This window comes from Salvelinus namaycush, chromosome 28 (genome assembly GCF_016432855.1).
Source record: "Salvelinus namaycush isolate Seneca chromosome 28, SaNama_1.0, whole genome shotgun sequence".
NCBI lineage: Eukaryota > Metazoa > Chordata > Actinopteri > Salmoniformes > Salmonidae > Salvelinus > Salvelinus namaycush.
This window is the reverse complement of record NC_052334.1, coordinates 38,285,901-38,309,406: the sequence shown is the minus strand read 5'-3', so window position 1 is coordinate 38,309,406 and position 23,506 is coordinate 38,285,901. Positions and strand designations below refer to the sequence as shown.

General features: G+C 40.5%; 2 protein-coding genes and 4 non-coding genes across 11 annotated transcripts in view; all 6 read right to left on the bottom strand.

Moving 5' to 3' along the window:
- Nucleotides 1-16,802, bottom strand: part of LOC120023777 (heterogeneous nuclear ribonucleoprotein R-like) — a 37,682-nt gene extending 20,880 nt beyond the window's left edge. Inside the window, exons 1-13 of one of the 5 annotated variants that reach the window (XR_005472749.1) lie at nt 16,642-16,802; nt 13,663-13,820; nt 12,932-13,050; nt 12,719-12,826; nt 12,487-12,600; nt 12,041-12,220; nt 11,705-11,840; nt 9,498-9,703; nt 9,172-9,321; nt 8,940-9,061; nt 4,722-5,263; nt 2,765-2,841; nt 671-892 (exon numbers count right to left, since the gene is read on the bottom strand). Coding sequence is in view for 3 of the 5 variants with exons in the window: in XM_038967874.1 (XP_038823802.1) it covers nt 4,654-5,263; nt 8,940-9,061; nt 9,172-9,321; nt 9,498-9,703; nt 11,705-11,840; nt 12,041-12,220; nt 12,487-12,600; nt 12,719-12,826; nt 12,932-13,050; nt 13,663-13,816 (1,899 nt within the window). In the remaining 2 variants the exon portion in view is untranslated. Of the gene's footprint in view, nt 1-382; nt 893-2,764; nt 2,842-3,243; nt 5,264-8,939; nt 9,062-9,171; nt 9,322-9,497; nt 9,704-11,704; nt 11,841-12,040; nt 12,221-12,486; nt 12,601-12,718; nt 12,827-12,931; nt 13,051-13,662; nt 13,821-16,641 lie in introns of those variants that run through there. The other 4 variants (XR_005472750.1, XM_038967875.1, XM_038967876.1 and 1 more) reach the window with 4 other exon arrangements.
- Nucleotides 16,803-17,080: 278 nt separating this feature from the next.
- LOC120023778 (60S ribosomal protein L13a-like) lies at nt 17,081-21,739 on the bottom strand. 2 transcript variants are annotated; one of them, XM_038967878.1, is made up of 7 exons: nt 21,649-21,739; nt 20,938-21,010; nt 20,611-20,676; nt 20,214-20,315; nt 19,698-19,783; nt 19,457-19,516; nt 17,081-17,338 (listed from the first exon to the last, which is right to left on the bottom strand). In XM_038967878.1, the coding sequence occupies exons 1-7, from the start codon at nt 21,667-21,669 to the stop codon at nt 17,129-17,131; spliced, it is 618 nt and encodes a 205-aa protein (XP_038823806.1). In that variant the 5' UTR covers nt 21,670-21,739; the 3' UTR covers nt 17,081-17,128. The 2 variants fall into 2 exon arrangements, with proteins under 2 accessions (XP_038823806.1, XP_038823807.1); XM_038967879.1 differs by lacking the exon at nt 20,938-21,010 and having other exon boundaries at nt 21,649-21,685.
- LOC120023853 lies at nt 17,489-17,570 on the bottom strand. Its single transcript, XR_005472776.1, has one exon. It is a non-coding gene; the product is annotated as a small nucleolar RNA Z195/SNORD33/SNORD32 family (small nucleolar RNA).
- On the bottom strand, nt 19,994-20,063 carry LOC120023857. Its single transcript, XR_005472780.1, has one exon. It is a non-coding gene; the product is annotated as a small nucleolar RNA SNORD50 (small nucleolar RNA).
- Nucleotides 20,424-20,502, bottom strand: LOC120023855. Its single transcript, XR_005472778.1, has one exon. It is a non-coding gene; the product is annotated as a small nucleolar RNA Z195/SNORD33/SNORD32 family (small nucleolar RNA).
- LOC120023854 lies at nt 21,095-21,177 on the bottom strand. The gene has a single exon (XR_005472777.1). It is a non-coding gene; the product is annotated as a small nucleolar RNA Z195/SNORD33/SNORD32 family (small nucleolar RNA).
- Nucleotides 21,740-23,506: the final 1,767 nt, after the last annotated feature.

The window sequence follows — 23,506 nt, the reverse complement described above, 5'->3', positions numbered from 1 at the left end:
TATAAATTGCAATCCAGGTCAAGTGGGCTTGTTTTATTGCCAACATGACTAGCTAAGTTATAAAACATGATCTTACAGTGTCAGGCTTTCACAAAGCAATTCAGAGAAACAGATTGTAATTTTGGTGCGCATAGAAAGGAGTCATGAGGTGCATTCAGGCGAGATTTTCTTCCATCTGTTCAGAACAACCCAGGGTATGACACCATGTCATCTTGTAACTGTACAAACAGTCATCATAAATGTTGACACTGTATATGACATGAGTTTTATGATATGGAAGTGCACATTTGGACTCACAGGTATTTGGCTTGCTTGTATGACATCAAAGCAGTATTTATTATAATCCTCAATGTCTCATCTTTCAAAATACATTGTTGAGTCCTCTTAATTTACAGCATTTTCCTCTCTCAGACAACAAAAAAATGACAAAAGTTGCCCAATTAGCGGGAGGGATGGGGGCAACTTCTTGTCGCATGCGGTGCTCAAGCTCAGAAAGGCTGTCAGTCAAAACCCACACAGCGCTGTGAAGCGCAGAGCCTGTGCTCTGACGTCATTTATAGCATGTTACTGTACAGCCACTGCGTTCCAATTTAAGCGCTTATCAGTGCCCAAACCTGCCATTTTCAACCCGTATACGTGTAAAGGGTTAAGGGATACTTTTCTCTCTTACCTCACCCAGAAACTGACTTCTGCTTTCAGGATCTTAATCCCCACAGGAATTTGGTGAAACCTGAATAATGGGAAGAGTAAGAAAAACAGTGAAAGAGAACGGTTTAGGAAGAAACGTCCTAAACTTACCCCCATAGTCCTCACAGCTGCCTCTGACTGCGAGCCCCACCTAGCAAGTCCACATCGTGACAAGACTGGGTCGGGGCCACCTCTGACACGCACCCTGATAGATAAGCCAGGCGACAAAAGCAAGGAGTTAAAATATGATACGGAAGTACTTACATCACTCTTTCTGGAAGTCATCTGAAATTAATCAGATTCTTTTGTTGATTCCTTTTCTGTTTTTAACCACAGGTTAGAGATTCAAAACAGTTTCGGTCGTGAATTTGTAAAGTTGGGTGTAGTGCTTTGGCACTGTTTGGTTGTTGAATCATTTGTAGCATGGTAATAATCAATTGTATTTAGCTTCTGGTTCAGTGGTGATTTGGTTCTAATTGCAAAATCTCATTGCAAACTGAGTATAAAACACATTTTCTTTACATGTTGTTAACCAACGTTTTTCAATTGATTTCAAGCAAATTAGCGTCTTGATAAAGATGAGCAAAAAATACTATATAAAATGTATAATACTATACTCAAAAAATGTGGGAAAATATATTATTTCCATGACGAAGGATACCAAGGATCTAGAAGGATTCTGTATGGATGATTGTATTCGTATAAAAAAATATATATAATTTCCCCATTTTTTTGCATTCATTGTAGTGTTTGAATTATTTTATACAGTCATTTTTGCTCATCTTTATCAAGGGTGTCAATATTTAGGACCGCACTGTATTAAACATTTCCTTTTCGTACAAAGCAATATTAATAATGAAAAAAAAATATTGTATTATCATATTTGTCTCTAGTAAAAGTCGACCATCAACTGTACTAAGAGAAAAAAACACACCAGATGGCATTGTATCGAAAATACTAACACATCAAATATCACTAACTTCCAGTAAAATGATAAAAATGATAAAAATCATTTTGATAAAATGATAAAAATGATAAACACTTGACAAGCAGTCCTATTGTAAACAAAATGTATTTAGCCTATAATACAATAGTAGCAAGCTAACGGCTATATTCTGTCCATCTAATAGTCTGTCAGAAGATATATCTGATCAGCAAAGTAATGTCTGAGGGTATAAACAAATGACTGAAGGGGTTGTTGGTTCAACTCCAAGGCATAGAATTTCTGTGCCCTTGAACAAATTAGGTTTGGCAAATTTGAAATTGATGTATATCTGAATACACCCTAGATAGGGTGCCAGAGTAGAGACAATGATCAGTGATCATGAAGTCCATCTGTACTTCCAAAGATCCATTATGAGGCAACAGGATCCAATCAGTACAAACAGATTAGCCAATCGTGTGGTCCTTCCATGAGAAGTTCAGCAGACATAATATTCCAATTGCATTAGTCCTCAAGATTCAAAATGGTGAGCAGAAAAACATTTATCACAATCTTCAGAGGATCACTGGTTTTCCAAATTTAGACATGAGCATTTGGGACATGTGGCCATGATAGGTCTATAAAACAGGATTGTCCTGAGTGCAGGCTAGTCTTTTTCGTCTGCCCTCTTATAATTCTTATTCAGGATTGCAGTGAACTTTTGACTTTAAACAACAGGTGACACCTAGTATAATATGCATCATCTGTACCCATCTTTGGTCTCTGGCAAGGTAGTCTAATATCTGTTTAATAAGGCAGTGCTAGTTTTGGGAAGCTTTGTGACTGAAGTCCTTATAAGAGTAAAGCGCTATTCCCCATGTTTTACTCTGTAAACACACCACGGCATTATCTTTGTTCACACGTATGCCTCTAAGTATTAAGCAGAAATTCCCATTCATGTTACCAGAATTTGTTTTTACTAGAGGTGTTACTAGAAAACGAATTTAGTCATTTTTAACATAAATTAAAATCAGACACTAGCTGTTGTAATCAAAATGGTGTATTATTTTACTGAGCAAAACAAGTGATGTGGGCTGAGGCCCCTCCGCAGAGGGGTAGCGCCAGTTTAGCAGTGAAGAGGTAAACCAGGCTCACCCTTCTTTGGGGAAGAACACAGCAGAGAATAGATGTGTTCCACACTCACTCAACCGCGGCCGTTCTCGCGTCTTCACCTGGGGTAATTCGGAATAAAAGGAGAAACTTAAACAAACAAAACACAAAATAAAACTTAAGTTGTAATAAAATGGGAGAGTAGCTAAATAAGAAATCAAAACGATAAAAAAATGTAAGAAAAAGATGCTGTGCTATTTATATTGCCAGGTAATAGAGGGACCAGGAAAGAGCACATTAGCATCAACTGCCAGGTGTTTGGTGTAAATGCGTTGGTCACTCAACTTTTTGGTGTAAAGATGCCCAAAACAGAATAGTACAACCTCAGTGAAATAACTACTTGATCTCAATAGATGTAGTTGTTCTGTGTCTTTCTTTAAAAAAAAAATGTTTATCTCACATTCAAGGCCAAACATGGAGATAAAAATTGGTCTGATCAAAATATTCCACGACTGAATTTGAAATAGCTGATAATTCATTGTAGTATGGTTGAGTTTTATTGAAAGGTAACAATAACATTTTTATAAATACAAACACAACAAAGAACAAATTGTCTTGGCGATTAAGGTTTTGCCAGACCCATTATCTAAAAGGGGAAATTTGAGAGAAAACAGTTGAAGTTGTAGTAACACATTTAGAAAAACATAGTTTATCTACTTCTACAAATGCTAAACATACAACTTTAGCACAACCGTTACGGTACATGAAAAAGTGCAATTTTCCTTTTTTACCCACCTCTGCAACAGCTCTCACTTTAAAGCCTTGTACAAGCAATGTCCTATGTATACATATCAGAAATCTGGGAGGAAAATGTCAAATAAGGAGGGGGGTCTGGGAAGGGGTTGGTGGCCAGTCACTGAATGGTTCTCATGATTGCAAATGCTTTCTCAAATATATATATTTTTTTTTAATGATTGTCCACTTTTTCCTATAAATGCCAGCTTAAAAACTATCTAAATTATCATTTACTTTTAAAAATAATAGTCTTGCTTTTTAACCCCAAAATGTCAAGTAGCCACAAGAAAAGCATAAAAGGATTAGAAAAAATTAAGCAAGCTTATGTACTCTTTTGCTCCATATTGGTACTGTAGTGAAACCAATCTATATTTCAAAAAGGGTCATGTTAAGCCAATTTAAGCATGCATTTTTTGTTAATATTTCCTTAGAATGTGAAGGCTGATATATACACACAGTAGAGCTGGGACGATAAACTGAAAATTATCGACACCGTCCACTTATCGTGGACATTTTGCTGCTATAGTTGATTACGATATATAACCTATATAGTTTAAAATTAAATAAGTCCGCTAATATGGGAAAATTGATAGGTATAACATTCAAAGTAGTAGAAGCAGTTGTAAGGGTAATATCAAAACATATGTGGTGCACATTAAAGGCCCAGTGCAGTCTAAAAACACGATTTGGCTGTGTTTCACATATATTTCCATACTATGAAGTTGGAATAATACAGGGAAAATTATGATAATGCCATTTTAGTGTAAGAGCTGTTTGAAAAGTAAAATGTTTTGGCCTGCCTGTAAATTGGTTAATAGCCCAATAAAACGTTTTAAATCTCTCTGCCAATAACAGCCACTCCCGTACAGTCCTAGCAAAATTCTTGCTTGAAAATTGCTTTGTTAAGAAGCTATTTTTGTTTCTTTTTGACCATTTTAATTGAAAACAATCACAGTATAGTACTTAATTGTTACCCAGAAATGATTTGATATTGAGATAAAACGGCTGCATTGGACCTTTAAAGTTAAACATATCGTTCAATTTAGCTATCGTGATAATTCGGTCAATTTATCGTGATATGGATTTTTGTCCATATCGCCCAGCTCTAACATACAAGCAATCAAAAGTTCATTTTTTATCTACTTCCATTGTTGCCCATAAGAATCTTGGTAAAACTCCTGGTTGTCATTATTGTAACCATAGTTACCAGAATAGTCGCCACCTTGTTGTAGGGGTTGCTGGGCAATGGGTTGGGAGCCCCAGTTCTGGTTGTTGGTCTGCCGGCGCTTGGAGTCCGGTTGGTTGTAACCGTCAGCCTTCCTCTTCCCGCCCACGTTGCCCCCGCGTTTCCCCCGGGCCCCTCTGATACTGCGACCCCTCTGCAGCTGGGGCGGGCCTCCCCGGCACCCACGGCTCCCCCTCGGTACGCCCATAGGAGCCCCTCTTTGGACGTAGCCACCTCTGCCACGAGGGGGTGGTGGTCCTCGGCCTCTGGGAGGGGGGGCACCTCGATTCACCCTGCCCCTTCCTCTCGGCGCGTAGACGTCATCGTAACCACCGTAGTAAGGGTCGTCGTAGCCACCTCTGTAGTCATGGTAGTCGTAACCACCACTGTAGTAATCATCGTAGTAATCCTCATAACCGTAGTAGTCCGGTGGGTATGAATATCCACCTCTCCCGCCTCTCCCCCTGCCTGGCATGGGAGGTGGCATGCGTGGAGCAGGATAGTAGTAGTAGTAATCATCATACCTGTGACAACAAAGCAAGAGAGGCAACATGACAGGTTTTTTTGTGCAGACAGGAACATTAGGAAAACTTTCCTAATATAGAGTTGCACCCCCTTTTTCCCTCAGAACAGCCTCAATTTGTCAGGGCATGGACTCTACAAGGTGTTGAAAGCATTTCACAGGGATGCTGGCCCATGTTGACTCCAATGCTTCCCACAGTTGTGTCAAGTTGGCTTGGGTGGTCGACCATTCTTGATATACACGGGAAACTGTTGCGCGTGAAAACCCTAGCAGCGTTGCAGTTCTTGACATACTCAAACCGGTGCGCATCGCACCTACTACCATGCCCCGTTCAAAGGCTCTTAAATATTTTGCCTTGCCCATTCACCCTCTGAATGGCACACATACACAATCCATGTCTCAATTGTCTCAGGGCTTAAAAATCCTTCTTTAACTTGTCCCCTCCCATTCGTCTACACTGTTGATTTAACAGGTGACATCAATAAGGGATCATAGCTTTGACATGGAGTTACCTGGTCAGTCTATGTCATGGAAAGAGGTGGTGTTCCTAATGTTTCATACACTCAAGTGTGAATATATCAGAAAATATTCATACCCCTTGACTTTGTCCACATTTTGTTGTTACAGCATGAATTTAAAATAGATTAATTTGAGATGTTTGTCACTGGTCCACACACACAATACCCCATAATGTCAAAGTGGAATTATTAAAAATGAATAAATAATGAAATGTCTTGAGTCAATAAGTGTTCAACCCCTTTGTTATTGTAAGCCTAAATAAGTTCAGGAGTAAAATGTTGCTTCACAAGTCACATAATAAGTTGCATGGAATGGACTCACACTGTGTGCAATAATAGTGTTTAACATGATTTTTGAATGACTACCTCATCTCTGTACCCCACACATACAATTATCTGATAGGTCCCTCAGTCAATCAGTGAATTTCATACAAAGATTCAACCACAAATCCCAGGGAGGTTTTCCAATGCCTCGCAAAGAAGGGATCCTATTGGTAGATGGGTAAAAATTCAAAAGCAGACATTGAATACCCTTTTGAGCATGGTGAAGTTATTCATTACAATTTGGATGGTGTATCAATACACCCAGTCACCACAAAGATACAGGTGTCCTTCCTAACTCAGTTGCTGAATAGTAAGGAAACCGCTCAGGGATTTCACCATGAGGCCAGTGGTGACGTTACAACAGTTGCAGAGTTTAATGGCTGTGATAGGAGAAACCTGAGGATGGATCAACAACATTGTAGTTACTCCACAATACTAACCTAATTGACAGAGCGGAAAGAAGGAAGCTTGTACAGAATACAAATATTCCAAAACATGCATCCTGTTTGCAACAAGGCACTAAAGTAATACTGCAAAAAATGGGTCAATTCACTTTTTGTCCTCAATGCAAAGCATTATGATTGGGCAAACTTAATACAATACATTACTGAGTACCAATCTCCATACTTTCAAGCATAGTGGTGGATGCATTATGTCATATGGGTGTGCTTGTAATCGTTAAGGACTGGTGAGTTTTTCCAGGATAAAAAAGAAATTGAATGGAGCTAAGCACAGGCAAAATCCTAGAGGAAAACTTGGTTCAGTCTGCTTTCCAACAGACACTGGGAGATTAATTCACCTTTCAGCAGGACAATAATCTAAAACACAAGGCCAAATCTACACTGACAGTGAATGTTCCATAGTGGCTAAGTTACAGTTTCATAAATGGTTTGAAGTCAGATACAAATCTGATTCCTGGCCATGTGACTTCTGTCTCAACGGTCAAATCTGATTTATTTGCCCCCAAGTGGCTTTTAGACTGTTATTTGGCATATATTTTTGCTTGCTAGCTACTCTGTTGACAGTTTGATATGAACATGAGGTAGCTAACTAGCTTGTTAATTGTTTACAAACAGATTAGTGCATGCAATAGAAAACTAAACAGCTACCTAGCTATCTAGTTGAATGCTGTGGCTAGCCAAAAATGACTTGCTTGGATCAAGTTGGATCATGTTATCCTTTGAGGCTTTAAAAGTGTTCTTAACCTATGATTTTGAACATTCAAAGCAACTGGGAAACATTCACGGAAGGCATTGTTGTCACCTTAGCTTGCTACATAACTTCTGAGTGATAGGAAGCACAAGCACCACCACCAATAAGCCTACACCACTGCACATACACCCGTCATTACTATGAAATCTAGCGTAGCCTGGTCAGCAAATGACTGGTGTCTGAACACACACAAATCCGATTTGGTCATTTGCTGTTTGGACAGTCAGTAATCCAAAATGGATTTGAAAAACAAAACGGATTTGAGCATTAACCTCTCTTGGGTACGTGAGACGTTAGCGTCCCACCTCTTCAACAGCCAGTGAAACTGCTGGGCGCCAAATTCAAATACAGAAACTCATTATAAAAATTCAGAAAACAAAACATATTTTACATAGGTTTATTGATTAACTTCTTGTGAATCCAACCACGGTGTCAGATTTAAAAATGCTTTACGGCGAAAGCATACTTTAGGATTATTTGAGAACGTAGCCCACTAGACAAATCATTACAAACAGTAACCAGCCAAGTAGAACAGTTACACAAGTCAGAAATAGAGATCAAATGAATCCCTTACCTTTGATGATCTTCATATGGTTGCACTCAGCAGACATTCATTTACTCAATAAATGTTCCTTTTGTCCGATAAAGTCTCTTTATATCCAAAAACCTCAGTTTTGTTCGCGCGTTTTCTTCAGTAATCCACAGGCTCAAACGCCGTCAAAACAGGAAGACAAAAAAATCCAAATTGTATCCGTAAAGTTCATAGAAACATGTCAAATGATGTTTATATTCAATCCTCAGGTTGTTTTTAGCCTAAATAATCGATAATATTTCAACCGGACAATAACGTTGTCAATTTAAAAGGTAAACAAGAAACGCACTCTCTCAGTCTCGCACATGAAAAAGCTCTGTGACACTTTAGGGTCCACTCATTCAGACTGCTCTTAGTTCCTCATTATTCAGAATACAAGCCTGAAACAATTTCTAAAGACTGTTGACATCTAGTGGAAGGCATAGAAACTGCAATTTGAGTCCTAAGTCAATGGATACTGTAATGGCATTGAATAGAAAACTACAAAACCCCCCAAAAAACTACTTCCTGAATGGATTTTTCTCAGGTTTTCGCCTGCTCTGTTCTGTTATACTCACAGACACTATTTTAACAGTTTTGGAAACTTTAGAGTGTTTTCTATCCAAATCTACCAGTTATATGCATATCATATCTTCTGGGCCCGAGAAGCAGGCAGTTTAATTTGGGCATGCATTTCATCCAAAATTCCAAATGCTGCCCCCTACCCTAGAGAAGTTAAGGCCTGCAGTGTGAACAGGGCTTTAGGGACTTACCCAGAAAGAAAGACTCACAGCTGTAATCTCTGCCAAAGGTGCTTTTACAAAGTATTGACTCAGGGGTATTTCTGTAAAAACATGTTTTCACTCTGCAATTATGGGGTATTGTGTGTAGATGGGTGAGAAAATTGAATTCAGGCTGTAACACAACAAAAAGTGGAACAAGTGTGAATACTTTCTGAAGGCACTGTAGAACACAAAAACAGGTCATAAGACGGTCACACCAGCCACTCCAAGCAGACTGGGTGTCGCTAGGTGTGGTCGAACACTACTCACCCTGTGGTCCTGGTTGGCTGTCTCTGGGCCTGCCGCTCTTTCCTCTTCTTGTCCGGAGGCTTTGCCAGAACAATCTCTATCTCCTCGCCTTCCAATTCTTTGCCGTTCATTTCTTGCATTGCCTAAACGGTGGCGGGTTTCCCCAAGTGAATTTCCCAGAGATTCTCCATAAGCACAAGGCAAACACACAGCATACATACTCAAAGGAGGCGTAGAAGATGCCTGTACTCACCTTCACGGCAGCATCTCTGTCCTCAAAGTGCACAAAGGCATAATCTCTCAGCTTCTTGACCCGTTCCAACTTCCCAAACTGGGAGAAAGTTTTCTCCAGGAGTTCCTCTGTGACTGGTGTGGCCAGGTTCCTCACAAACAGCACTTTTACCTGGTGCAAGACCAAAAGAGAGCCTTTAGAAGTGGTTCTCTGACATAGGACGGCCATTTTATTTCTAAATGAAAGATATCTGCAAAGATATCTCTACACCCTAGTATCTGTGATTTATCATCGCTTAGCTGTGTTCAGACACTAGACCCCAGAGGTGCAGGTCTTTAAGATCTCACCTTTGCCATAATCTCTGGATCCGGTTCGTCTACTGGGTCTGCCCACTCAACAGTAACAGGGTTCCCCCACACCTTCACCTTGCCGCTCATGAGGCGGCGACGGGCCTGGGCTGCAGACTTGTGTTCCTCGTATTCCAAGAAACAGAAGCCACGATTTTTATTTTTGTCATCTGGCTGGTGGTAGAGTATCACCTCCATGAGGCCCTCTGGTGGAAGCAAACAGAAGTGCACGGTCAAAAAATTCCTAGAAAAGCTTCCATTACACTGATCGTAAAATATGATTGACTAGGATATGTCGTCACTGGGTGGTGGTCAAGTGTGTCTCCGGTAAGTTTCATGATTAATGAAATCATTTAGGATGAATATCAGATCACACAGGGCTATACCAAACAGTACAATACGGCGGCAGATAGCCTAGCAGTTAATTAAGAGCGTTGAGACATTAACCAAAAGGTTGCTGGTTCGAATCCCCAAGCTAAATAAAGCATATGCCGATGTGCCCTTAAGCAAGGCACTTAACCCGAATTGATCAAGGGTAAGCACCCACCTAATTATAATTGTGCATTATTACAATATAAAACACAGAGAAAGAATGGCAGGTCTTTATGTCCAGGTGGGGTATCCAGGTAATAAAGCATGAATAAAATATGTAGGACCGAATCACTGATCTTCTCAGATAGCTTAATAACTTGTTGAAAATCTCCATATACAGTAAAGTATTCATACCACTTGACTTACTCCACATTTTGTTGTGTTACAGCCTGAATTCCAAATGGATTATAGATTTTTTTCTCATCCATCTACACACAATACCCCATAATGAAAATGTATTGAAAATGAAATACAGAAATATCTCATTGACATAAGTATTCACACCCCTTAGTCAATACTTTATAGAAGCCCCTTTGGCAGCGATTACAGCTGTGAGTTTTCCGGGTAAGTCTCTAAGAGCTTTGTACACCTGGATTGTGCAATATTTGCACATTATTATTTTTAAAATTCTTTAAGCTCTGTCAAATTGGTTGTAACTCGGCCACTCAGGAACCTTCACTGTCTTGGTAATCAAGTCCAGTGTAGATTGGATGTTTTAGGTTATTGTCCTGCTGAAAAGTGAATTAATCTCCCAGTGTCTGGTGGAAAGTAGATTGAACCTGGTTTTCCTCTAGGATTTTGCCTGTGCTTAGCTCCATTCTGTTTTGTTTTTAATCCTGAAACCGATTACAAGTATACCCATTACATGATGCAGCCACCACTATGCTTGAAAATGTGGAGAGTGGTACTCAGTAATGTGTTGCATTTGCTGCAAACATACCACTTTTTTCAGTATTACTTTAGTGCCTTGTTGCAAACAGGATGCATGTTTTGGAATATTTGTATTCTGTACAGGATTCCTTTTCACTATGCCAATTAGGTTAGGATTGTGGAGTAACTACAATGTTGTTGAACCATCAGTTGTCTATCACAGCCATTAAACTCTGCAACTGTTTTAAAATCACCATTGGCCTCATGGTGAAATCCCTGAGCGGTTTCCTTACTCTCCAGCATCTGAGTTAGGGAGGACGCCTGTATCTTTGTAGTGACTGGGTGTATTGATACACCATCCAAAGTGTAATGAATAACTTCACCATGCTCAAAGGGATATTCAATGTCTGCTTTTTTATTTTTTACCCATCTCCTAAAAGGATCCCTACTTGGCGAAGCATTGGAAAACCTCCCTGGTCTTTGTCGTTGAATCTTTGTATGAAATTCACTGATTGACTGAGGGACCTTACAGATAATTGTATGTGTGGGGTACAGAGATGAGGAAGTCATTCAAAAATCATGTTAAACACTATTATTGCACATAGAGTGAGTCCATGCAACTTATGTGACTTGTTAAGTACATATTTTTCTCTTGAACTTATTTAGGCTTGCTGTAAAACTGGGGTTCAATACTTATTGACTCAAGCCATTTCAGCTTTTCATTTTTAATTAATGTGTAAAAATGTTGACATTATGGGGTAATGTGTGTATGCCAGTGACTAAAATCTCAATTTAATCCATTTTAAATTCAGCTGTAAGACAACAAAAATGTGGAAAAAGTAAAGAGGTGTACTTACTGAAGGCAATTTCCTTTGACTTGTCAGCCGATATTCCAAATTTAAATCATTATTTAGATTTAAGGGGAACAAAAAAAGATAGAAAAATGGTACTAATCTTTCTCTAACCTGTGACTTTGCTGAAATCTTCCAATATGCTTTCTCTTGTCTTGTTCTTTGGAATTGACCCAACAAACAGACGGTTGTTTGCGACAGAGATGCAGACACCCAGGTATTTACCTGACCGGATTTCATAATTATCACACTAAAACAAAAAGATCAACAAAAAGTGTTCTCAAACCACACAGGTAAGTCATGCACATTTACACTTTCCAGATAACTCTGGTATGATGAGACAAAGTGATCCACCTGTCTACAAGGTGCAAGGATAGCAAAGCAAATACTGTTAATTGCCAAGTCATGTCACCAGTCTTTATGTCTGGTGATTAAAAGGGGAAATCTTACAAGCTTGACGGCCTCTAGGGCAACATCTTTATTGCAGAAGGTGATGAAGGCATATCCTCTGTTCTGACCCGAGAGAAGGGGGTCCATCATCAGACGCAGGTCCCAAATGGGCCCGGCTTTCTCAAACAGAGGGACCAGCTCATCCTCATACAGGTCCCTGGGGATCTTGCCGACAAATACCTGCATTGATAAGATAAAAATGTCAAATTATAGACATACTGTGTAACTTTGATTGTATTTGACTTGGATAAGATGGTGCTCCCTAGAAATCTAAGAGGTTTGTTTGTGAAAAGGCATATTAGATGTTTAACAGTCTTTCACCAGCATTCATTTCCATTAGGTTACAATGATTTTTTTTACAGACAATAATTGAGAGGACATCTCCCTAACAGCCAATACATGAGATGGCTATGTCTTTCACAACCAGTAAAGGTTGTGCTTCTTGCCTCTGTTCCGATTCCAGGCTGGGCCCTTGAGTACACCTCGTCAGGTGGAGGCCCCCCATACTTCCTCTGTCCTGTGGTGACATCCAAAGTGTAACCTGTTCTTTCCAGAAGAGCCTAGACAGCATCAACAACACATACATTCATTCATTCAGAGACCTACATGACATATTTCCATCACTGTTAAAACAAACGTACTGCGCTTAACGGAAAAAATAAGAAACAATTTGTTCACCTTTATCTTAGTCTCATCAGGTCCCTTTGTGGATTCTTGAACTTTACTTCCTTGCTTTTCTCGCTGTCTGTATGTCTTCATCACGCCACAGAGAAACGCACTTTTGTTCTGAGAGAGAGCACCAATAGATTTTAAGTGTAAATCACAATTATTATTTTTTTTAGCTTCTTTGTGTAACTGCTTTTGAGGGACAGTGTGGACAAGACCGCTCACCTGCACATGTGACAGGTCACTCTCCTTGAACTGCAGTAACACTGACAGGGCTCCCTCCTCATTGAACTCCCTGAGGGCGTCAATGGCTCTCTCGTCCAGGTCAGTGTAAGCCACCAGTCCTGGAATGCACAGACAACACACACACACACACTGGGTGGCAGGTAGCCTAGCGCTGGGCCAGTAACCGATAGGTCGTTGGTTCGAATCTCAGAGACGGTGAAAAAACTGCCAATGTGCCATTGAGCAAGGCACCCTAATTGCTCCAGAGTCTCCATTAATAATGGCTGATACCCGTGGAGAGTGGGGTCACAGCCAGGTGTCTCAGGGTGTGGGATATGCAAAAAACAAAAGCCTAATTCACACATACAACACACACTTGTACATGTGTGAAATAGGACAAATGTAAAAACCCACCTAATAATTTACTTTTATACACACAGACAGAGAGAAATTCTACTTATAGGGTCACATTTGATAAGAGTCATATATTCCTCGAGAGCCACTGAAACATGATGTCGCTCAGCGAAGAGGGCTCTGCATGTCACCATTCCACAGCTATGCACATACTGACCCCTTTACTCAAAGTGACTTAAATCATATGACCACTGACCAAGGTGGAATCCTTCGGTTGATACAGTGTTCTCGAGCTTGCAGAAATATACATTATGAGGTCTTTGAAATATCATGAAATGCCATCAAGTAGTACTGTGAACAACCCCCCTTGCACTTACCAGTCTGAAATATCTTATTAAGGCTCTCCGCCACTTTCTGTGGAAGGCCTGCGTCTATGAGGGTCTGGTAGAGCTCTGTGTGTGTTACAGTTATGTCCATGGGCTCCTCGTCCTCTTTAACCAGAGCTGAACTGCCATTCACCTTAGCTGCCATTCTCCTAAGGGACAAATGATGGGAATCAAGAGATATCAGTGCATCATGGCTGTGACTAGAAACCACATGAAGGAGTATACATGCTGCACATTAATTCACAAACAATATGCAAGACATAATACTATACAGTCTAATAGTATTTTCTGCCCAATTATGGATATGAACATGTTAGATAAAGGGTCAAATGCAACTGTTCTGCAATAAAGTAGGCCTTACTAACAATTATTTGCCATTGCCACCTGACCTAGCTAATGTTACCGTCGTACAATAGCCCAATAAACCTCCAGCAGAGAAAGAATGATCAGACCTAAGTCGACAGAAATTCAGTGGATGCATATTTGAAATGGGAAAAATAGGAAGTTGAACTTGGTAAATTAGCTATCTACACTGCCAACAAAGCAGGAGTTAAGTGCCAGTTGCTAGGTTTCCATACAATTGATGACAGATATTTATGTGAATATTCTAAAATCTGCATTTAAAAAATATGTGCATTTTTCCACCAGTGGTATGTTTCCACCAAATGGACTTGTTGTGGATAAAAATCAGCGCGTGATGAAGTAGTGCACACAAAATATACTTTTTAGCTTAAGTTTTCATGCATCGAATACAAATCTAAAGTTAAATGTGTTTCCATTGCATTGTTAACTCTAAAGATAGTTGTCTCAAAAACTGTTGAGTTAAATAGAAAATGTGCCTACTCTGGTCTTGGCACCTGCGCTCTAGCTAACAGCTTGCAGTTATAGTGCGAGTAGGCTGTGCGGGTTGTCTAGTCAACGTAATGAGATTGTTATGGATAAGAGCTAGAATATTTTTATGTCAAACGACAGTCAAGCATTGATCATCATGTTACCAGAATAAGACCCTCAATATTTATTGGAAACCAGCATCAACCTCATTACCGTGCACTTTCACCACTGTGTGAAGCTCATAATTTATTTCATCTGAAGCCTAATATACTGCATGGTTTTCAGAGTCGTAGTGGAATGACTACACCACACGTCATCGCGTGACTCCAAATTCACTTTGATATGATGGTTATTATATCAATATTTGAACATGAAGGCATTTCCACCGCGATTTCCAGCATAATTATTTTTACTGACAAATAAAGATCCCACCACCATGTCAAACGAACAAATTATCTGTCGGCGTTTATAAAATTACACCGGAACTTCCTGTTTCTGTCACAGCTATTATTGATTTTTTAAATAAACCTGAATGGAAAGGTGGTGTGTGTCCAGTATGCAGGAAGTTAGGGGTAGTTTTGTGAGCCAATATGACTAAATGTCTTGGAGTATCTAGTTGTAAGTCGCTCTGGATAAGAGCGTCTGCTAAATGACTTAAATGTAAATGTAGTTAGCAACTTCCTTCAAACTGCACACAAACATAAAAATGGTATCCACAAATTAATCTGACTCTGGGAAAGTAGATAAAGGGCATTATTGTCAAAATCCTTAAGTACCCCTTTAACATTACCCACCTAGCTAATGTTAGCCACAACAAATAAAACAATTATAACATGACCAAACACCTGCTCGTCGAACATCTCATGGGTATTAATATGGAGTTTGTCCCCTCTTTGCTGTTATAACAGCCTCCACTCTTTTGGGAAAGCTTTCCATTAGATGTTGGAACAGTTTCTGCGGGTTCTTGCTTCCATTCAGCCACAACAGCATTAGTGAGATCGAGCACTGATGTTGGGCGTTTTAGCTCGCAGTCAGCGTTGCAATTCATCCCAAAGGTGTTCGATGGGGTTGAGGTCAGGGCTCTGTGCAGGCCAGTCAAGTTCTTCCACACCGATCTCGACAAAACATTTCAGTATGGACCTCGCTTTGTGCACTGTCATGCTGAAACAGCAAAGGACCTTAAACTGTTGCCACAAAGTTGGAAGCACAGAATCGTCTGGAATGTCCTTTCACTGGAAATACGGGGCCTAGCCTGAACCATGGAGTTTCCACTTCACAATAACAGCACTTCCAGTTTACCAGGGCAGAAATTTAACGAACTGACTTGTTGGAAAGGAGGCATCTTCAGTAAGGACATTCTGCCAGTGTTTGTATACGGAGATTGCATGGCTGTGTGCTCGATTTTATACACCTGTCAGCAACGGGTGTGGCTGAAATAGCCGAATCCAGTCAATTGAAGGAGTGTCCGCATACACTATATACGAAAGCATCATACGAATCGTAATTCGTAACATGCGAAGTGGATTATGGGACCTCCACAAATTAATATACCACACGAAATGTAACAATTGGAGCGTCCCGTATTTACTTTGTTTAGTCTACCCGAGTCCAGGTTGGGCTACTTTTTCACGAGCTATACTGAAACGCATTTTAATGTATGAAATGCTATTATAATAACGTCCCAGCCAGTTAGTTTAAAAGTTAGGGAAGTAGCTAGCTCCTAGTCGTTCGCAATATATTTTGCATTTGAGCGACACGTCTATTAATCGCTGGACTGCATGACGCATGTCTGTATGTTATATCTGGGAGTGGGACGCGGGTGTCTCGAGTCATGTTTTGGTTCGTATTGTATACAAATTCTAAGGCGACCGACCCACCCCGCAACTGAGAATTAAATTGACAATTCGCTTAAAATACCGGTCCTTTGCTATCAGACATAAGTTGTAAAAAAAAAAAAAATTAAATAGTAGATATGCTACTTGATTGCGTTTTACCCCATTTTTAACTCCTATAGCTGTCTTGCTAGCTAGTAGTACTGCTAGTGTTGCTAGCGAGCGTTAGTTGCTTCAGTATTGCAATTTCAGACCCTTTGGCCAATCCTTTCCTCTCCACAATACCAGAAAAACAGGAAGCACTTACCGATCCGCAAAGTTCAAATTGTCACAATATACCAAATGTGAAGTGTTCCTAAGTGGGGTTCATGTTTATTTTGGTTTGCATACTGGCGAATTGACAGCTAGGGCAATTGACGCGGCCTCCTCTCCAACCGCCAGTCGCGCGCACGTATTTGATACACGGGGTTTCCGAAAGCACCACACAGGGTCATCGTGTTGAATAGAATTGACGCCATAGAAAGATTAACAATTGATTGTTGTGCTAAATGTCATACGCAAAATTACTCGGTCTCCTTGAAAAAAGTACAATCTGAATGCTGCTCCAAATGCTTCTGTTGTGTTCAAACTTAACACCTCATCTCTAGTTGTAGAACTACATGTCATGATGCATTGCTCATTACTTTCCTTCACAATGCCATGTCAACTTCATGCACCTCAAACATGCCAAGAAATCAAGCGAGTCAAACATTCTATAAACATTTATCCATCTTTATAGGCAACCATGAACAAGCTCAGACAAGGACACCGTATTGTTTAAGGACAGCAGTGTACTTTGAAATCTTGCTCTCCACATTCTTCTCTGCCAGCTTTGACAGCTTGATCTCTATCTTTTTCTTGGTGTACCGGATCTTGGCCTTCTCTTTCCTCTTCTCTTCCAAAGTGGCTGTGATAGCCTGGTACTTCCAGCCAACCTCATGGGCCAGACGTCCAAGGAGGGCAAACTAGGGAAGGCAAGTTCACACAAAGGACAGGAAAAATTACTAATGAAAAAGCATTACAAATCAAATCATTAGGCTAACATAATCCAATATCAGATCATAAAAGAACAGTTGCCATAACTTGGGATGAAAATAATTATTTGGATGTTGCTTTATGTCTCAGATGGTAGTGCATGTAAAGTATTCTCATGGTCGTCAAACTCGAATACTTACTGTGGTAAACATCACTGACAATAAGCAAAGATTGGTACCTGGCTAAATCCATGTCTGACTCGCAAGAACGACATGGCTAAACATTAGCACTAGAGGTCGACCGATTAATTAGGGCCGATTACAAGTTTTCATAACAATCGGAAATCGTTAATTTTGAACGCCGATTTTGCCGGGGGGAAAAAACACCTTTATTTAACTAGGCAAGTCAGTTAAGAACACATTCTTATTTTCAATGACGGCCTAGGAACAGTGGGTTAACTGCCCTTTTCAGGGGCAGAACGGCAGATTGTTACCTTGTCAGCTCAGGGATTCAATCTTGCAACCTTACGGTTAACTAGTCCAATGCTCTAACCACCTGCCTCACGAGGAGCCCACCTGTTACGCGAATGCAGTATGAAGCCACGGTAAGTTGCTAGCTAGCATTAAACTTATCAATCATAATCACTAGTTATAACTACACATGGGTGATGATATTACTAGTTTATCGAGCGTGTCCTGCGTTGCATATAATCGATGCAGTGCGCATTCGCGAAAAAGGACTGTCGTTGCGTTGCTCCAACGTGTACCTAACCATAAACATCAATGCCTTTCTTAAAATCAATACACAGAAGTATATATTTTTAAACCTGCATATTTAGCTAAAAGAAATCCAGGTTAGCAGGCAATATTAACCAGGTGAAATTGTGTCACTTCTCTTGCGTTCATTGCACGCAGAGTCAGGGTATATGCAACAGTTTGGGCCGTCTGGCTCATTGCGAACTAATTTGCCAGAATTGTACATAATTATGACATAACATTGAAGGTTGTGCAATGTAACAGGAATATTTAGACTGATGGATGCCACCCGTTAGATAAAATACGGAACGGTTCCGTATTTCACTGAAATAATAAATGTTTTGTTTTCGAGATGATAGTTTCCGGATTCGACAATATTAATGACCTAAGGCTCGTATTTCTGTGTGTTATGTTATAATTAAGTCTATGATTTGATTGAGCAGTCTGACTGAGCGATGCTGGGCACCAGCAGGCTTGAAAGCATTCATTCAAACAGCACTTTCGTGCATTTTGCCAGCAGCTCTGCTGTTTATGAATTCAAGCCTATCAACTCCCGAGATTAAGCTGGTGTAACCGATGTGAAATGGCTAGCTAGTTAGCGGGGTGCGCGCTAATAGCGTCTCAAACGTCACTCGCTCTGAGACTTGGAGTAGTCGTTCCCCTTGCTCTGCATGGGTAACGCTGCTTCGAGTGTGGCTGTTGTCGATGTGTGCCTGGTTCGAGCCCAGGTAGCAGCGAGGAGAGGGATGGAAGCTATACTGTTACACTGGCAATACTAAAGTGCCTATAAGAACATCCAATAGTCAAAGGTATATGAAATACAAATCGTATAGAGAGAAATAGTCCTATAATTCCTATAATAACTACAACCTAAAACTTCTTACATGGGAATATTGAAGACTCATGTTAAAAGGAACCACCAGCTTTCATATGTTCTCATGTTCTGAGCAAGGAACTTAAACGTTAACTTTCTTACACGGCACATATTGCACTTTTACTTCTCCAACACTTTGTTTTTGCATTATTTAAACCAAATTGAACATGTTTCATTATTTATTTGAGGCTAAATTGATTTTATTTATGTATTATATATTAAGTTAAAATAAATGTTCATTCAGTATTGTTGTAGTTGTCCATATTACAAAAACAGTTTATTTTTTTATTTATGAAATCGGTCGATTAATCAGTATCGGCTTTTTTTGGTCCTCCAATAATTGGTATCGGTATCAAAAATTCATAATTGGTCGACCTCTAATTAGCACAAGCTGCAACTTTTGAAACACAGCTACCTACTAGTCAATGTAGCTTTGATAAAGTCAGTGGCGTTATTTGACAAACTGATTTTAGGCTTACCTTGCGAGTGGGCTTCAGACGCACAATCTTCAGGGCCGCAGGTACGACCATGCGCTTCCTCTGTGGAACAAAATAAACGTCAGCTCCAAACAACTGCAAGTCCATTAGAGGGGAGGACAATTGCGTCTCAGATTCAGGGGTATTCTCAAAGTCAAAACTCAAACAATGTATGTATGAAAAAGTAGCATCACTGACAGCACACAATCATAGAGTTACGCTGAATTATTGAAACATCAGTCACCTTGTCATAAGGAGGGGGGACACCATCGAACACCTTCAACCTTTCCAATGCAGCCTGTCCTCTTTTGGTTTTGTGAGGGAGCATGCCTGTTGGGGTCAAAGGGGCCATCAACAAAACATTTAGGCAATTAGGTCCCCCTGCACCGGATTGGCAATACTTCGTAGTGTAAGTGAAGCCATGGGGGGGGAATTAAATCACAATACTTAGATACATAACTTGAATATGCTTTAATTCCCAATGTACAGTAACTTCCCCATGACTTAATAGATCCCAACACAACATTGTGGCCTTGACTAAACTCAGCAGTCAGATCCGGAAGTTTCTCATCAAAATGATCAGCTTTGGGATAAGTGTTCATCACAGTCAAGTAGGAACCATCCATTGTCCAAAGTAGAGTTCAGAATGTGTGTACTTCATGCTATCAACCCAATATGGACCATTTAAATAAATATCCATGCAAATCACTGGACCAGTAAGCCAGAGCTGAAAAACAGACAGAAGGAATTTTGATCTTACCCCTTACGGTCCTCCAGAAGATTCTGCTGGGAGCTCTGAAATGGTATGGTCCACGAGAGGGGTTGGTGTTCATCCTTTTACGCAGGAAAGCCAGGTACTTCACTATTCATAAAACAGGTGCAGTACACCATCAAGCTAAGCCATAGTCTCAACCGCTTCACCACAGCCACAATTATTTCACAACTGTGGTCAACATATACTATGTTGCTTAATGTGTCAGATGGTAGTGCATGTAAAGTATTTTACTGGTCGTTAAACTCAAACATTTACTGCGTTAATCACTGACAAGCAAAGCTTATGATTTAGGAGAAAATATTTACTGTGAATCAAAATAGAACCACACAATCCTTCAAAACATTACAATTAAACCAAAAAAGTAAACCTGACAATAACTTACATTTGTTACGGTAGAAGTTCCCAGAGATGTTGATACCCTCACATCTCACAACTACCACCTTGTGTCCTGAAAAGGAGAGAAATCATGACTTACATATTGAAACATGGACAAGTACACAGGCCAATTGTTTAATATACACCATCTCAGAGGGTAATGTGAGTTATCATTGTAGTTACTCAAACAATGTAGGTTAAAAAGCGTCACTGACAGTTGTAGCAAACTAGACATGGCTGTGTCCACATCAAGTGACAATATCCTTGGACTGGATAATGATCAAAGTCACGAGATGGGTATTAATTGACAAAATATTGGACTTCCAAAACTCACCCAGCAGAACTTGCTTAGCCACAATGGCAGCAAGACGACCAAGTAGATGGCCTCTGCCATCAAGCAGCAGAACCTTGGAGGACAAGCATAATCAAGTCATATGCGAATAACTAGTTGCCCACCACCTGGGGTTCAAATGATTCAACGAGCTTGTTTTTATGTCTCAGATGGTAGTGCATGTAAAGTATTCTCATGGTCGTCAAACTCGAATACGTTACTGTGGTAAACATCACTGACAAGCAAAAATAAATACGAACTTGGATAAATACATTTTAGTTATGGTTTTGTGTCCACATGGCCACGTCCGGCTGGCAAGAACGTTCAGAGCTTAACTGGGGCTAAACATTAACTCGCGCAATAGATGGCGTTACCCAACTATTGAGAGTTGAACTCAGTCATGTTATTTGAGTAATCTTACATGGCAAATTGAGGTATTTCATCTAAACACTATATCAAAAAGGCCTAAGAATCAGGAATAAATTTTGCAGGGTCCTTGCTTTAATTAGCTAGCTAACGTTAAATGAAGGCATGACTAGCTTAGCTAGCGACGTCAGCAACACCATTCACGTGTCAAATAAAGCAATGAATGACCTTCCCCCTAGTCTTCACTTAACACTGAGCAATAGTTAGCTCCACTTCTGGATACAATTATATGTATATGGCTGTATTATAAACAAATATAGCAATGTTGGTTCTTGCGCTGTTACACACCTTATTGAACCGGTCCGCCATGATTTGCGAAAAGAAAGACAGACGGGGTTGCCCGCTGTAAAAGACAGGGGTTTCTGGGCGGCGCTATAGCGTTAAAGGAAATTACGAATTTTCATTCTTCTTCAGGGCTTTATACGCAGCATATAATATGCACATTGCCACCTCCTGGGCAGAGTGGGGATTACAGAAAACATTTCCCATTACATTTTGTCATACATTTTAAAATGTCCCATTAAATGTAGCATATGGAGACAATGCTGCGGTATGCTGAGTTTGCAGCTGATGCAGAGCAGCGTGGCTGGAAAGCAAGGGTTTGCCCAGTGGAGGTTGGGTGTCGTGGATTTGTGGTGACATCCACCACCAGGTTGCTGTCGCCACATTTAATCTTTATTTAACTAGGCAAGTCAGTTAAGAACAAATTCTTATTTACAATGACGGACTATCAAAGGCCTCCACACCAACTTCCGGCGCCGACCGAGATGGCCGCCTCGCTTCGCGTTCCTAGGAAAATATGCAGTATTTTGTTTTTTTATGTGTTATTCCTTACATTGGTACCCCAGGTAATCTTAGGTTTCATTACATACAGTCGGGAGGAACTACTGAATATAAGAGCAACGTCAACTCACCATCGTTACAACCAGGAATATGACTTTCCCGAAGCGGATCCAGTGTTTTGCCTTCCACCCAATACAATGGATCTGATCCCAGCCGGCGACCCTAAGCGACGCCGTAAAAGGGGAAAACGAAGCGGTCTCCTGGTCAGGCTTCGGAGACTGGCACATCGCGCTCCACTCCCTAGCATACTACTCGCCAATGTCCAGTCTCTTGACAATAAGGTTGATGAAATCCGAGCAAGGGTAACATTCCAGAGAGACATCAGAGATTGTAACGTTCTCTGCTTCACGGAAACATGGCTCACTCAAGAGACGCTAACGGAGTCGGTGCAGCCAGCTGGTTTCTTCGCGCATCGCGCCGACAGAAACAAACATCTTTCTGGTAAGAAGAGGGGCGGGGGTGTATGCCTTATGATTAACGAGACGTGGTGTGATCATAACAACATACATGAACTCAAGTCATTCTGTTCACCTGATCTAGAATTCCTCACAATCAAATGTCGACCGCATTATCTACCAAGGGATTTCTCTTCGATTATATTCACAGCCGTATATATTCCCCCCCAAGCAGACACATCGATGGCCCTGAACGAACTTTATCTGACTCTTTGTAAACTGGAAACCACACACCCTGAGGCTGCATTCATCATAGCTGGGGATTTTAACAAGGCTAATCTGAAAACAAAACTCCCTAAATTCTATCAGCATATCGATTGTGCTAACAGGGCTGGTAAAACCTTGGATCATTGTTATACTAACTTCCGCGACGCATATAAGGCCCTCCCCCGCCCTCCTTTCGGAAAAGCTGACCACGACTCAATTTTGTTGCTTCCAGCCTACAAACAGAAACTAAAACAACAAGCTCCCTCGCTCAGGTCTGTTCAACGCTGGTCCGACCAATCTGATTCCACGCTTCAAGACTGCTTCGATCACGTGGATTGGGAGATGTTCCGCATTGCGTCCAACAACAATATTGACGAATACGCTGATTCGGTGAGCGAGTTCATTAGAAAGTGCATTGACGGGGATTGGAGGGACGCCATGTGCGACTGACGTGTTTTCCGTTTGCTCCCGTGGTATTTTTAAAGTTTATGTGAATTTTGCAGCAGAACCGTATTTATTTTCATATATTATTTTGGTGATCCCTTCCCGTAAAAACCAAGACTACTTTACTTCCAAATGTCAGCATGTCGACGAAACATAAGGCCAAAAGCATGACTTTGAGAAAACCCGGCCTACAAGAC

Bases quoted from the DNA above. Each gene is read 5' to 3' on its own strand.
- LOC120023778 (XM_038967878.1), bottom strand. From the start codon at position 21,669: ATGGCGGACCGGTTCAATAAG. The intron at 20,316-20,610 runs GTAAGTTATTGT...TTTTATGAATAG, and splicing joins GAACTTCTACCGTAACAAAT to TGAAGTACCTGGCTTTCCTG. The intron at 19,784-20,213 runs GTAAGATCAAAA...TGACCCCAACAG, and splicing joins CTTCTGGAGGACCGTAAGGG to GCATGCTCCCTCACAAAACC.